We start from the raw sequence: 15,441 nt of genomic DNA, 5'->3' as shown, positions 1-15,441 counted from the left end.
CGTCACGGTCTTAGAACCAATCAGATCCGTACTTGGCTTCCTGAGCGCGAAACCAATGGCATTGAGGAACGGCCGAAATAGGGGCGGAAACCCGCGGGGTTGACCCGCCCCTGGGGTGCTGCTGAGGGCAAAAAAGCCGAACGAGCGGCTGAAGGCTGGTGTGTGTTTTGCCCTTTGCTTACCCCTGGAGAGATAGCAGATCGGTTGACTTTTCGCTAACAATTATTGGCTGTATCAATTCTTTCTTTGTTCTAAATATATGTAAATAGTCTGAACATAGACCATTGTGTGCTGTGGGTTTCTTTTTGTCCCTTCACTTGCCCCCAGATTCATTACACCCTAGACCAACACGTAACACTCTGAGGAAAGAGCTGCACAGCTTTTCCCTGTGAGATTACATCGGTACAGACTAGGAAAGAAATGATGACACATCAGAACACTGACATCACTCATGCACAATTACACACATACACGCACAATCACACCCACACACAATCTCTCTCTCTCTCTCTCTCTCTCTCTCTCTCTCTCTCTCTTCCTGGCTATTCTTTCTTCCTGTTCTTCTTTGGTAGGCAGCTGTGCTGTGATTGGCTGAGAGACACTTCACTGCAACCCCTTGTAGGATAAACAGTTAAAGAGAAAGCTCTGCACTTCCTTCTCAGAGAACTAAACGAGTACAAACCGGTTTTAGTGAAAATCAAACTCCGCAGCTGTCTAGTGAAGAGAGGAATAAGGAAAAAAAAAAGAAAACTTTTGGAAGGAAACACAGTGAGTCTCGGTGAGCACTTGCCTTTTTGTGATTTTTGATTAAAAATTTTTGATCCAAGTTGATTAAAAATAGTTACTGTATTTAAAAGAAATTACGGAAGTATACTTCCTGACTTGACGACCAGAGACTTTTCAGTTAGAAGATGGAAACGTCCACTCCAACTCACACCGGTGCTGATCAGACAAATATGTCAGCTCAGACAGGAGGAAACATCTGTGCTCCCGTTCTCCATGGAAATAATATTCACTCAGTGATTATAAATAATGTTCAAGGAGGTGAGTGACATTGCTTAAAAACTGTGTGTAAACTAATGGGTCTGATTGTCTGGCTAAGAGTTTTAGGTTATATAAGCCATATTTAAGCTGTATATTGTGTATGCACATATGTAATAAAAAAACAAACAAAAAAACATATATATATATATATATATATATATATATATATATATATATATATATATATATATATAACCATCTGTCAGTTTTTTTTTGTATTTTGGAGGTGGTATACAGAAATACAGTTTACTGATTGCTATTAATTTTAAGCAGCTTTGATAAAGTTCTAATATTTCCATGTATCTCTCCTCCAGGTCAGATAGTTTCCAGCTCCAGCACCAGTACAGTTCAGGCTGGAGTCTCTTCTGCTCTTGTTGAAAGTAATGTCTTAATGTACACATCATTTTTTATTTACCACTTATTCACAGTAACTACTCATTACAAGTTCTGTAAATGGACACATTTTCTATCACATTAAACCTAAACAATATCAGGCAATACACATATATGTGAAGGATACCATATATTTTAATGATAGGAAAATGCATCAAAACCACATTTTACAACAATGATGTTTAAGATTTAAATATTCTCTCTGAATTCACAGATAATATATTTTTTCCCTCCAAATATCGAAGCCTAAGGTCCATTAGAGGAACATCTACAAGTTTTGATTAAGGCTGCGATAGATAGAATGACAACATTGATTAATTCTCAAATAATGCATTGTGTAAAGTATGAGAAGTATTCACCTGGAAATGTTTGTGTTTTATTAGCATAGAACATTGAATCACAGTTGATTTAAATAGTTTTTACACAGATCAACACAAATAGACTCTTTCAGATCTAAGTGAAAACAGATCTCTGCACAGTATTTTAAATTAGTACTTAGAAACATACAACCAAAAGTACTTGATTGCATAAGCATTTACCTCTGTCAAGTCAGTATCAAATAAATGCAACTTATGCAGCAATCATAACTGTAAGACTGTTATATTATAATTTCATAATCCAGAAAACTTGGCATTTCCAAACAACCTCCAGGACTTCCAAAACATATCTTGTTGTTTTTGTGGTCTGCATCAACTATTAGAAATTATATTTTTGTATATTGCATGTTTGTCACCCCCCCAACCGGTAAAATATAAATTAACTGTGGTTTATCACATCTTTGGAAAGCTGAGTTCAATTTCCCTAGCCACACCCAGGCCTGATTACTGCCACACCTGTTCTCAATCAAGAAATCACTTAAATACCTGCCTGACAAAGTGAAGTAGACCAAAAGATCCTCAAAAGCTACACATCATGCTGCGATTCAAAGAAATTCAGGAACAAATGAGAAACAAAGTAATTGAGATCTATCAGACTGGAAAAGGTTATAAAGTCATTTCTAAAGCTTTGGGACTCCAGCGAACCACAGTGACAGCCATTATCCACAAATGGTGAAAACAGTGGTGAACCTTCACAGGAGTGGCCAGCCGACCAAAATTACTCCAAGAGCGCAGCGATGACTCATCCAAGAGGTCACAAAAGACCCCACAACAACATCCAAAGAACTGCAGGCCTCACTTGCCTCAGTTAAGGTCAGTGTTCATGACTCCACCATAAGAAAGAGACTGGGCAAAAATGGCCTGCATGGCAGAGTTCCAAGACAAAATTACTGCTGAGCAAAAAGAACATAAAGGCTCATCTCAGTTTTGCCAGAAAACATCTCGATGATCCCCAAGACTTTTGGGAGAATACTCTGTGGACTGATGAGACAAAAGTTGAACTTTTTGGAAGGTGTATGTCCCAATATATCTGGTGTAGAAGTAACAGCATTTCAGAAAAGGAACCTCATACCAACAGTAAAATATGGTGGTGGTAGTGTGATGGTCTGGGGCTGTTTTGCTGCTTCAGGACCTGAAAGACTTGCTGTGGTAAATGGAACCATGAATTCTGCTGTCTACCAAAAAATCCTGAAGGAGAATGTCCGGCCATCTGTTCATGACCTCAAGCTGAAGCGCACTTGGGTTCTGCAGCAGGACAATGATCCAAAACACACCAGCAAGTCCACCTCTGAATGGCTTAAGAAAAACAAAATTAAGACTTTGGAGTGGCCTAGTCAAAGTCCTGACCTGAATCCGATTGAGATGCTGTGGCATGACCTTAAAAAAATGGTTCATGCTCAGAAACCCGCCGTTGTGGCTGAATTACAACAATTCTGCAAAGATGAGTGGCCAAAATTCCTCCACAGTGCTGTAAAAGACTCACTGCCAGTTATTGCAAACGCTTGATTGCAGTTTTTGCTGCTAAGGGTGGCCCAACCAGTTATTAGATTTAGAGAGCAATCACTTTTTCACACAGGTTTGGATTTCTTTTTCCCTTAATAATAAAGCCCTTTATTTGTAAACTGCATTCTGTGTTTAATTGTGCAATCTTTGTCTAATATTTAAATTTGTTTGGTGATCTGAAATATTTAAGTGTGACAAACATGCAAAAGAATAGGAAATCAGGAAGGGGGCAAACACTTTTTCACACCACTGTATTATCTGTGTTCACTTCTCAGATTTGGTCGCTGTATATAAACAAAAAATGGAGGAGAGGTTTTGCGAAATTAATGAAGGAATCTCCCAGCATGGAACATCAACCCTTCTGAATGAGATCTACACAGAGCTCTACATCATGGAAGGAGGGAGTGGAGAGGTCAATATGGAACATGAGATCAGACAGATTGAGACAACATCAAAGAAACTAGTAACAGGGGAGAAACCCATCAGTTGCAATGACTTATTTAAAGACAAACCCATCAGAGCTGTGCTGACTAAAGGAGTTGCTGGAATTGGAAAAACAGTCTCTGTACATAAGTTCATTCTGGACTGGGCTGAAGGAAAAGCAAATCAGGATGTTCTCTTCATATTTCCACTTCCTTTTAGGGAGCTCAATTTGATAAAGGGTGCATTGAGTCTGATGGAGCTCCTTCATAGCCTTTTCCGAAATGTCGAAGGACTAAAATCAATAGACTATAACGCTTACAAAGTCATGTTCATCTTTGATGGTCTGGATGAATGTCGACTTCCTCTAGATTTCCAGAACAATGAAAGCCTATTTGATGTAACACAATCAGCCTCCATTGATGTGCTGCTGACAAACCTCATCAAGGGGAATCTGCTTCCCTCTGCTCTCCTCTGGATAACTACTCGACCAGCAGCAGCCAATCAGATCCCTCCTTACTGTATTAACCAGGTAACAGAGATACGAGGGTTCAGTGACCTTCAGAAAGTGGACTACTTCAAGAAGAGAATCAGTGACCAGAGCCTGGCCAATACAATCATCTCACACATGAAGTCCTCAAGAAGCCTCTACATCATGTGCCACATCCCAGTATTCTGTTGGATTGCAGCCATTGTTTCAGAGAAAGTGTTGGGTGAATCAAAGAGTGGAGAGATCCCCAAGACTCTGACTCAAATGTTTTCACACTTCCTGATCATTCAGATCAAACACAAGGACCAAAAGTATCATGGAAAACATGACACTGATCCTCAGCAGACTAGAGAGATTATTATGGCACTGGGAAAACTGGCTTTCCAACAGCTAGAAAAAGGCAATCTGATCTTCTATGAGGAAGACCTGAGAGAGTGTGGCATTAATGTCAGAGAAGTGACAGTGTGCTCAGGAGTGTGTACCCAGATCTTTAGAGAGGAGTTTAAGCTATACCTGGTGAAGGTGTTCAGCTTTGTTCACCTGAGTGTTCAAGAGTTTCTGGCTGCTTTATATGCATTTCTCTCATTCATCAGCAGGGATAGAACAAAACAGCTAACAGCAGATCTGTCTGACATTTTCAAACAGTCCAAAATGTCAGACTTCCTCAAGTGTGCAGTGGACAAGGCCTTACAGAGTAAGAATGGACACCTGGACCTTTTCCTCCGCTTCCTTCTGGGCCTCTCAATAGAGTCCAATCAGAATGTCTTACAAGGCCTACTGACACAGACAGGAAGCAACTCTCACAGCAAAGAGGAAACAGTCCAATATATCAAAGAGAAGATCAGGGAAAATCCCTCTCCAGAGAAATCCATTAATCTGTTCCATTGTCTGAATGAGCTGAATGATCATTCTCTACTTCAGGAAGTTCAAACATACCTGAAAAGAGATATAATTTTAAATGAAATCTTTGATGATAAATTTCATCTCAGTGGAATCAGTCTCTCTCCTAGCCAGTGGTCAGCTCTGGTGTTTGTGTTGATGTACTCGGAGCAAGATGTGTTTAATCTGAGTAAATATGATGCATCAGATTATTGCCTTCAAAAGCTGCTACCAGTCATCAAAACCTCCAGAAAAGCTGAGTGAGTATTTCAGTCATAAATGTGTTACTGCACTATTTACTAATTTAATATAACACTGGAGGAGATTGCTTTAATTCAAATAATGATTTTCATTAGTTACTCTAATCAGCTTCAAACACACCACATATACTTTTATAGATTTGTTTGTGTGTGTTTATGTGATGTTAGTTGTGCTTCTTCACATGAGCATATCATTGTTAAATTGATCAGAATATTTAAAGAGCACCAAGATAAACAGCAATTCACCTAGAGTCAGAGACAACAGTGAGAGAGAGAGAGAGTGTGAGAAAAAGAGAGAAAAAGAGACAACAGTGAGAGTGAGAGAAAGAGAAATAGAGAACAGTGGGAGAGTGAAGAAGATAATAAGAGAGAGGGAGAGAGAGAATAAGAGATTGAGAGAGAAAGGAACAGAGAGAAAAGTGAGTGAGAACAGTGTATGAGAGAGAGAGTCTGAGGGGTGGAGAGAGAGAACAGAGAGGAGAGAGAGAACATAATGAAATATACAAAGAAAGATGCAAAGAGAGAATTAGGGGCTTTATGTGTGTTTCTGTGAGTGTGCATTTGTGTGTGTTTGTGAGTGTGCATTTGTGTGTGTGTGTGTATGTGTGTGATGTCAGTGTTCTGATGTAACAATTTCTCTGTCAGGCTGAACAACTGTAATCTCACAGAGAAAAGCGGTAAACCTCTTTCCTCAGCTCTTGGCTCATACTCCTCGAATCTGAGAGAACTGGACCTAAGTTTCAATAAACTGCAAGATTCCAGAGTGGAGCAGCTCTCTGATGGACTGAAAAACCCACACTGTAAACTGGAGATACTGAAGTAAGATCACTATCACTGTGTGTGTGTGTGTGTGTGTGTGTGTGTGTGTGAGAGAGAGAGAGAGAGAGAGAGAGAGAGAGAGAGTTTGTGTGTGCATTTGTGTGTGAGAGTGTGTGGGTGTTATTGTGTGTATGTGTGTAATTGTGCATGAGTGATGTCAGTGTTCTGATGTATCATCATTTCTTTCTTAGCCTGTACACATGCAATCTCACAGGGAAAAGCTGTGCAGCTCTTTCCTCAGCTCTCAGCTCAAACCACTCACGTCTGCGAGAACTGAACCTGAGTAACAATAAACTGCAGGATTTAGGAGTGGAGCAGCTCTCTGCTGGACTGAAGAATCCACAATGTAAACTGGGGTTACTAGAGTAAGATCATGACTTTATCACCATGTGTGTGTGTGTGTGTGTGTGTGTGTGTGTGTGTGTGTGTGATGTCAGTGTTCTGATGTATCATTATTTCTCTCCCAGGCTGTGTGACTGTAATCTCACAGAGAAAAGCTGTGCAGCTCTGTCCTCAGCTCTCAGCTCAGACTCCTCAAGTCTGAGAGAATTGAACCTGAGTGACAATAAACTGCAGGATTCAGGAGTGGAGGAGCTCTCTGCTGGACTAAATAATCCACACTGTAAACTGGAGATCCTGAAGTAAGATATTTATAGATCACTCACACACAAACGTTCATGGAAAAAAAATCTAGAGAGATAGATAGATAGATAGATAGATAGAGAGTGAGACAGCAAACACAGAAACACAGAGAGAGCAAGACAGAAAAAATGAAAAATAGGAGCAACGGCAAACAAATACAGTAAGAAATGAGAAAGTACAAAATGAAATGCAGAGAGAAATGAGAAAGAAAGAACACAATGGAATACAGAGAGAAAGGAGAGGGAAAGCACACAATGAAATGCAGAGAGAAATGAGAGAGTAAGGACACAATGGAATAAGAGAGAAATGAGAGAGAAAGAACACAATGAAATGTAGAGAGAGTGAGAACTGAGAGAACACAATATAATACATAGAGAGAGATGTGAGAGAGACCACAATGACATACACAGAGGGAGAACTGAGAGAGAGAACACAAGGGAATTCATACAGAGGGATGCAAAGAGATTGTGGGGCTGTAGGACTGTGTGATTGTGCGCGATTGTGTGTTTTTGTGTGCAACTATGTGTGTGTGTATGCTTGTGTGTATGTACGTAGGATTGTGAGTGAGCGTACAGAATGTGTGTGTGTGTGTGTGTGTGTGTGTGCATGTGTGTGTGTGTGTGTGTGTGTGTGTGCGCGTGCTTGCTTTCAGTGTTCTGATGTAACATAATTTCTCTCCCAGGCTGCAAAACTGTAATCTCACAAAGAAAAGCTGTGCAGCTCTGTCTTCAGCCTTCAGCTCAAATTCCTCAAGTCTGCGAGAACTGAACCTGAATACCAACAAACTGCTGCAGGATTTAGGAGTCGAGCTGCTCTCTGCCGGACTGAAGAATCCACACTGTAAACTGGAAACACTGAGGTGAGATCATCACTTATATTTGTGTGTGTGTGTGTGTGAGAGAGTGAGAGAGAGAGAGAGAGAGAGGATGTTTGTATAGATCACTCAAAAACAAACTTTCACAGGGAAAAACAGCAACAACATTAAATAGAGAGAGAGAAAGAACTGAAAGACAGAACACACTGAAATACAGAGAGAGAGAACAAAATGAAATACAGAGAGAGAGAGAGAGAGAGAGAGAGAGAGAGAGAGAGAGAGATCATGTGTATATGTGCATTTTTTATGTGTGGGTCAGCGTTCTGATGTATCGTCTTTTGTCTCCCAGGCTGTGTGACTGTAATCTCACAGAGAAAAGCTGTGCAGTTCTGTCCTCAGTTCTCAGCTCAGACTCCTCAAGTCTGAGAAAACTGAACCTGAGTAAAAATAAACTGCAGGATTCAGGACTGGAGCAGCTCTCTGCTGGACTGAAGAATTCACACTGTAAACTGGAGAAACTACAGTAAGATCACTTTATCACTGTGTGTGTATGTGTGTCTTAGTGAGTGGTTGTATAGGTTCAACATTCAAAAACACAAACTTTCATAGAAAAACACACAGAAAGATAGATGGGGACAGAGAGAGAGAGAGAGAGAGAGAGAGAGAGATACATACACTATGACAAAAGTACTGGGATACCTACATTTTACACATACAGGAGCTTTTATAACATTCTAAATCTACAGGCAATGATGTATAATTGGGAAGCTATTCATACAGAAGAGCATTTTTGAGGTCAGACACTGATGTTAGACGAGAGGGTCTGGCTTACAATGTCCATTCTCGTTCGGTGTTCGATGGGGTTGAGGTCAGGGTTGAGGACCAGTCAAGTTCTTCCACACCAAACTCACCCTTTATGCCATACATTCATGGACCTTGCTTTGTGCAGTGGGGATCAGTCATGCTGGAACAGAAAAGGCCTTTCCCTAAATTTCCACAAAGTTGGAAGCATAAATTGTCCAAAATGTCTTGGTCTGCTGAAGCATTAAAATTTCCCTTCACTAAGGGTTCTAGACTAAGCCCTGAAAAACAACCCCAGAGCATTATTCCCAGGTACCGAAGAGAAGCTTGATTCATCACTCCACAGAATACGCTTTCACTTCTCTAGAGTTTAGTGGCATCTGAACCCTTGCAATTTTGCATTTTGATCTAAGGCTTCTGTGTAGTTGCTTAGCCATGGAAACCCATTTTGTAAAGCCTTCAACATGCAGTTCTTTTGCTGGTGTTGCTTCCCATGGCAATTTGGAACTTGTTAGTGAGTGTTTCATCAGAGGATAGGCACTGTGCACTTAAGCACTTGGTGACCATGCTCTGTGAGTTTGCGTGGTCTACCACTTCATGGCTAAGCTGTTGTTTCTCCTAGATGTTTCTATTTCACAATAATAGCATATACAGTTGGACTTCCGGTGTGAGTGGCGCCATGTAAAGACGTGTTTGAGGCAAGCTCCTCTAGGGAACTACAAATTTCAAACATACTGACTCTGTATTAATACTAGCATTTGTAACAGATACTAGGTAACAATGAAGCATTTTATTTGTGAAATGTGGGGGACTGGAAAAGCTGCCTCAAAGACATGGAAAAAAAGACGCAGAGACTGAGGCTAACGCAGATTCTCACTCAACAACAAAGAAGGCCCCGACTGCAGCTGGCGACCAACAGGCCGTGCTGCAAGCCATAAACACACTTAAAGTTGACCTGCTGGCCAAGATAGATGAAAAGGCATCAGCACAATCCGGCAGATCAGATCGGACAGTTACAAGCAGAGTTAAGCAACGCTCTGGAACAAGTTAAAACCAGAGTGGAGGCTACTGAAAACCGAATGTCGGAGATAGAAAACGTAAGCGAACATTCAGATTCCATCACTGTCCTGGAAAATGACATGCTAACCATTAAAAAAGAGCTGGTTACATTAAAAGAGCGGTGCGAGGATTTAGAAGCAAGATCACATTGTTCCAATTTGCGAATTATGGGGGTGAAGGAAGGCCGCAAAGATCCACAAAAAGCGAGAACATTTATCAAGAACAACATTGCTGGTAGTGTCCAGGCGCCGGTGAACGAGGAACCAGGTAACTCCAACGTCAACAGGTTGTCAATAGAACATTAAAAGACCACCACGTTGATGTGTTGGTGGTTTATCATGCACCTGGCCAATAGAGAATTTCTATTAGACTTTATGTGTCAAATGACACCATAGTAACATCTAGCCCCTTTTACAGAGAAGGAACACAGAGCAAACCTAGTAACTTGAAGCAGAACATTAACAAAAAGTTTTCTGGAAATGAGGATCTCAGGGAATTTAGAATTTTGGGTGGCTTTGCCTTTTTCAACAGTGAGGCTAGATTTTGAATCACTTCGCGGAGGATGATGAGAAATAGTCATGCAGGAAAAGCTATCATTAAGTTGGTGAGTTGGAATGTTAGAGGTTTAAACAACCCTATTAAAAGAAACAAAGTTTTTTTCTCATCTAGATAAATTGAAAGGTGAGATTGTGTTTCTACAAGAAATGCCTATGCTAAATAGTGAATACAATAAGCTGAGGAGGGGAGGTTTTACTCACGTTTATCACTCTGGGAGTGGCGGCAGGTTTAGGGGTGTGGCTGTTCTCCTACACAGAAGCATCAGTTTGTGGAGACAAACGTCTTAAAAGATAAATATGGAAGATACCTGATTATTCAAGGCCAGCTATTTAATATGCCAGTAATCTTAGCTAATATATATTCCCGTAACTGGGACAATGCTCAGTTTTTTAGGGATTTTTCTTTCTTTTCTCCTACATTTGGACACACACAGTTTAATTTTAGGAGGGGATTTCAACTGTGTTCTACACCGTTCATTAGATCGCTCCAGTCCTGGAGCCACCACACTCAGTAAATTGGCTCAATGCATTAATTTGTTCCTTCAGGACTATGGAATAATTGACCCCTGGAGATTCAAATACCCAACTACAAAACAGTTTTCTTTTTTCTCTCCAGTACACCATACATATTCCAAGATAGATTATTTTTTTAATAGATAGAAAACTGCTCTCATTATTAACCAATGTAGATTATGGAAGTATAGTTATATCAGACCATAGCCCAGTGATACTTGAGCTTTGTTTTCCAGAAAACATACTACCCATGCGGGCCTGGCGCCTGAATCGAAAGGCTTCTAGTAGATGACACTTTTGTTAAATTTATAAATACTCACATTGATATTTTTCTTGAAACAAATGAATCCCCTGAAATCAGCTATAGAATGTTATGGGAAACCCTGAAAGCATATGTAAGGAGGCAAGTTATTTCATATACTGCTTGTGAATACAAAAGGAAAACAAAACATATCACAGAAATTTTGGATAGAATCAAAATAATTGATCAAGTATATTCAGTCTCACCCACTGAGGACCTATATAAGGAAAGAGTTACATTACAGTTGGAATTGAATTTATTGACTTAAAAGAGTGCTGTAGACCTATATTTGAAGTTGCGGCAGAACTGTTATAAATCTGGCGAATGGGCAAACAAGCTCCTATGCCACCAGTTGAAACAGTCAGCATCTTTAGGTCTTATATCAGTTATTAACAACGGTGAGGGTGAGGCTATAATTGATCAAAAGGGCATCAATGACCAGTTTAGATCTTTTTGTGAAGATCTATACACATCAGAGGGGGGCAATGCTGAATTAATAGAAGAGTTCTTCAGCAACTTACAGATTCCCTCTCTTGATGAATCTGAGAAGTCCAGACTAGAAAGCACCATAATCATAGAAGAGACAGATCGTGCGGTTAAGAAAATTATGTCAGGCAGGGCACCAGGGCCAGGATGGGTTCCCGATTGAGTTGTATTGTATGCTCTCAGCCAAATTACTGCCCCTGTTATGTCATGTTTTTGAAGAGATTTTAGAAATGAAGTCATTACCCCCAACCATGACACAAGCCATAATAACAGTCCTTCTGAAAAAGAATAAAGATCCACTCAAATGTGAATCTTATCGCCCAATCAGTGTGCTTTGTAGTGATTATAAAATTTTGAGTAAGGTGTTGGCAGCCAGGCTCGAACCAGTCATGTCTAAGATAATTCATCCAGATCAGATTGGCTTCATTGTTGCCAGACAGCTATCCAACAACCTCTGCCACTAATATAACGTATTATATCTAATAGTGAGGCCAGCCCAGAAGTTATTATATCATTAGATGCTCAGAAAGCATTCGACAGGCTGAGTATAAGTATTTGTTTGCAATGCTTAATAAATTTGGTTTTGGCCCAACCTTCATCTCTTGGATTAAGATTTTATATAAAACACCCCAGGTGGTAATTTGAACAAATTGTATACTATCCAGCTTTTTCCCTATTTTTAGAGGGACAAGACAAGGTTGTTTGCTGTCACCGCTGCTTTTTAATATGGCTATCGAGCCCCTTGCAATTGCACTGAGAAACAATGCCAGCCTGTCTGAAATAAACAGGGGTGGGCAATTGCATAAACTATTGTTATACGCTGATGATCTCCTTCTTTTTCTATCAGACACAAACACAGGAAAATTTGTCTAGAAGTTGTCTGGAAGTGTCTGTGCATAAATATTGAAAAATCAATAAAAACATTTGAATAACAGCACTTACAGTTGACAAGGGCAGATGTAGCAGGACAGAAATTTCACAAACTGACTTGTAGCAGACATGGCATCCTATGACAGAGCCATTTTTAAAGTCATGTTTAGAGTCATCAGTACAACCCATTCTACTGCCAGTGTTTATCTGCTGAGACTGTCTCAATACTTTTTTTCCATAAAATGTACTTTCATATGTCTGTATAATTTTTATAAATCAATAACAGTTTTTTTACTTAGATTAGACACCCAGCATAATCAATAGGACTCCACTTTTCTATATACAGTGCTGTCGTTGCTGTGCAGTAAAGTAACTGTTAGGAGTTTGGGTGGAAATCACAAAACTCACTCCTTGAACTCATATTACTTATTTTCTTGATATATAAATCATATTTAACAAAACTGGGGTCTGTTTAATCTTTATTATCACTTTCTTCACATTAGAAAAGTGTTCTCTTTCAAGTGTGTTAGTTTTTTTGATACTTTAAGCACAATTTTAAAAACAGGGCTCATTGCATCACACTACGCACAGTTCATATAGTTACACACAAAGAAGCAGAACACCTCACATGTTTTGCAAAATTAAACACTTCAATCAAAACTGTAGAGCAATTTTTACATGTCAGTGTATGGCACACACAGAGTTCACTCCTTTGAAAAAGTAGTGATGACTGAATAATGAATACACTGGCACAGTGTTGAAAACTACTCTTCACATATATCAGTATTACATCCATGCATTTCTAAATGTTGCATTTTGCAGTGAAATTCAGAACAGAACATACTCTAAATAGAATATATTACATAACCACAATGAAAAACATCTGTGAAGACAAGACAAAAACAAAAGCATGAATTAAAATTACCTGTTAGCTTTTTATAGTATTTACACCTAATTAGTGAGTTTACAATTAATCACCTAAGTGTCTGTTAACCTGATGGCCATGTTTAATCAGTTGGTTGACAGATGTCGCATTTTGAAAGGCAAAGAGACAACATTTTAGATGTGTCTAATGTGAAGAAATGTGTTTATTGGTCTGCAAAACACAGTATGTAAGTTTGAGGCTAAGAGTATGCTATAGTAGTGCAGATCTGGGCTAAGGTTTTGCTCATTCATTGTCAGGTTTCACTAACTTTGTTTTATTTCTAAATTAATGTGTATTCATAATTCACCATCAATGCTTTCACTCATTTTTCACATATTTCATCAAATAATTTGACAAAGACCTCACAGAAAAACATAAAACTCTGTTGAAAGCTGTATAAACAAAAGGAAAAAAATTGAAAACCGCTGAACTAAAATTTTCTCAAAGTCATATTTATTTTCTGCACCTGGTTTAACTACATAGTGCACAGCAGTCAGTCATCATATATAGTATATATATATATATATATAATATATATATATATATATATATATATATATATATATATACTATGCAGAAAATAAAAAAAAATAGAAATAGACATAAGCAGAAATAAAAAAATAGACAAAAATAGACATGAGTTAAAGTATAAGAGAGTGGAAATAAAAGTATATCTATTTACATATTCACATAGCATTGTAAAACAGTTTTGTTGTATTTTCATGATGATACCAAGTGGTATGAGTTAGTCTGAAAGCACAATGAATATAGACATAACTAATACTTGTAGCAATATTACAATGTAAATTGCGCAGTGAGAGTCATTACAGTAGTACTAATGATATATAGCACAGTGTGTATCAACAGGAGAGATGATATAGTGATGTGGTTCAGCTCAGTTCAAACAGCAGGAGATCAGTACCGTCTCTTGTTGTAGAGCCTTATAGCAGTGCTCTTTAACACAGTGCAGCCGTAACAGTCTGCCACTGAATGTGCTTCCCTGTTTTTCCAGTGTAGCATTCAGGGGGTGTGAGGTATTGTCCAAGATGGCTAACAGCTTGTTGAGCACCCTTTGTTCTGTCACAACCTCCAAAGAGTCCAGCTTGGCCCCTACAACAGAGCCAGCCTTTTAATAAGTTTGTTTATTTTGTTCAGAGCACTTTTGTTAATGCTGCTGCCCCAAAACATAACAGCATAGAATAGAGCACTCGCTACAACAGACAGGTAGAATGTCCATAGGAGCTTAGAGCACACACCAAAAGACCTCAGCCTCCTCAGGAAGTATGGACCGCTTTGACCTCTCTTGTACACCGCGAGAGTGTTACAGCTCCAGCCCAGCTTGTTGTCCAAGTGCACATCCAGAAACTTTTAGGTTCCCACCACCTCCACATCAACTCCATCAATGGTGTCTGGTGACAAGGCAGGTTTAGACTTCCTAAAATCCAGCACCATCTCTTTAGTCTTACTGACGTTTAGCTGCAGCTGGTTCACCAGTTAACAAAGTCCTTCACCAGCTTCCTGTATTCCTCCTCCTGTCCATTCCTCATGCACTCCACAATGGCCATGTCACCCGAGAATTTTTGCAGATGACATGACTTTTGCAGATGATGTGTTGTAGAGGTCTCAGATGACCTTTCAAGTATATTCATTAAGTGGGATGGCAGTGCAACCGCTCGATAATCATTTAGTGCTATTGCTTGCCTTTTCTTGGGGACAGGAACCACCCAAGAAACCCACACAAAAAACCCACACTGTACACACTGATAGAGGAGGCTGTAGATGAGTTTTTATCACAGGAAGAATAGAGGTAGAAAATGATTTATGAAATATTAATAATTATAGGTTAATAAAAAATATCAGACAGTGTGTTCTGCCAGAGTACTATAACCATGTGCTTTAAGGCAGAAGTATTGCACATGCCCCTCTAATCAAAAAAGAGAGCAGTCAACTGAGATATTAGGAAATATTTGTTTCTGCATTTTGCTTTTTTTCATATTTACAAAAAGGTGGAGTTAGCGGAAAGTAACATTGTCTAAAATTATAAACATACAGGAGGCCTGCGATGATGTCATATGACAGTTCATATAATGTCAGTCTCACCTGTTGCATGTTTACTGTTTTAACTGTTGAAGTAATCAGGAAAAACAACTTATTTTACATAGATTAGAAATAGTTTTTGTTTGTCTGATAGTTTGGCTGTGTTTTCAGATGAACATGAAAGAGACAGAATGGTTCCTGTGTTTCTGTGGGTGAATGTGTGTGTGTGTGTGTGTGTGTGTGTGTGTGTG

The 15,441-nt window shown here is 39.2% G+C and overlaps 1 protein-coding gene across 1 annotated transcript in view; it reads left to right on the top strand.

Moving 5' to 3' along the window:
* Positions 1–627: 627 nt before the first annotated feature.
* The window catches only part of LOC118803214 (NACHT, LRR and PYD domains-containing protein 12-like), a 19,012-nt gene continuing 4,198 nt past the window's right edge, over positions 628–15,441 (top strand). Inside the window, exons 1-9 of the mRNA XM_036563745.1 lie at positions 628–768; positions 858–1,044; positions 1,359–1,424; positions 3,593–5,366; positions 6,012–6,185; positions 6,377–6,550; positions 6,653–6,826; positions 7,510–7,686; positions 7,991–8,164. Coding sequence (XP_036419638.1) covers positions 912–1,044; positions 1,359–1,424; positions 3,593–5,366; positions 6,012–6,185; positions 6,377–6,550; positions 6,653–6,826; positions 7,510–7,686; positions 7,991–8,164 — 2,846 coding nt within the window. The 5' untranslated portion in view covers positions 628–768; positions 858–911. The remainder of the gene's footprint in view (positions 769–857; positions 1,045–1,358; positions 1,425–3,592; positions 5,367–6,011; positions 6,186–6,376; positions 6,551–6,652; positions 6,827–7,509; positions 7,687–7,990; positions 8,165–15,441) is intronic.

This window comes from Colossoma macropomum, unplaced genomic scaffold (assembly GCF_904425465.1).
Source record: "Colossoma macropomum unplaced genomic scaffold, Colossoma_macropomum, whole genome shotgun sequence".
NCBI lineage: Eukaryota > Metazoa > Chordata > Actinopteri > Characiformes > Serrasalmidae > Colossoma > Colossoma macropomum.
Note: the sequence above shows the minus strand (reverse complement) of the source record. Positions and strands in the feature narration are given on the sequence as shown.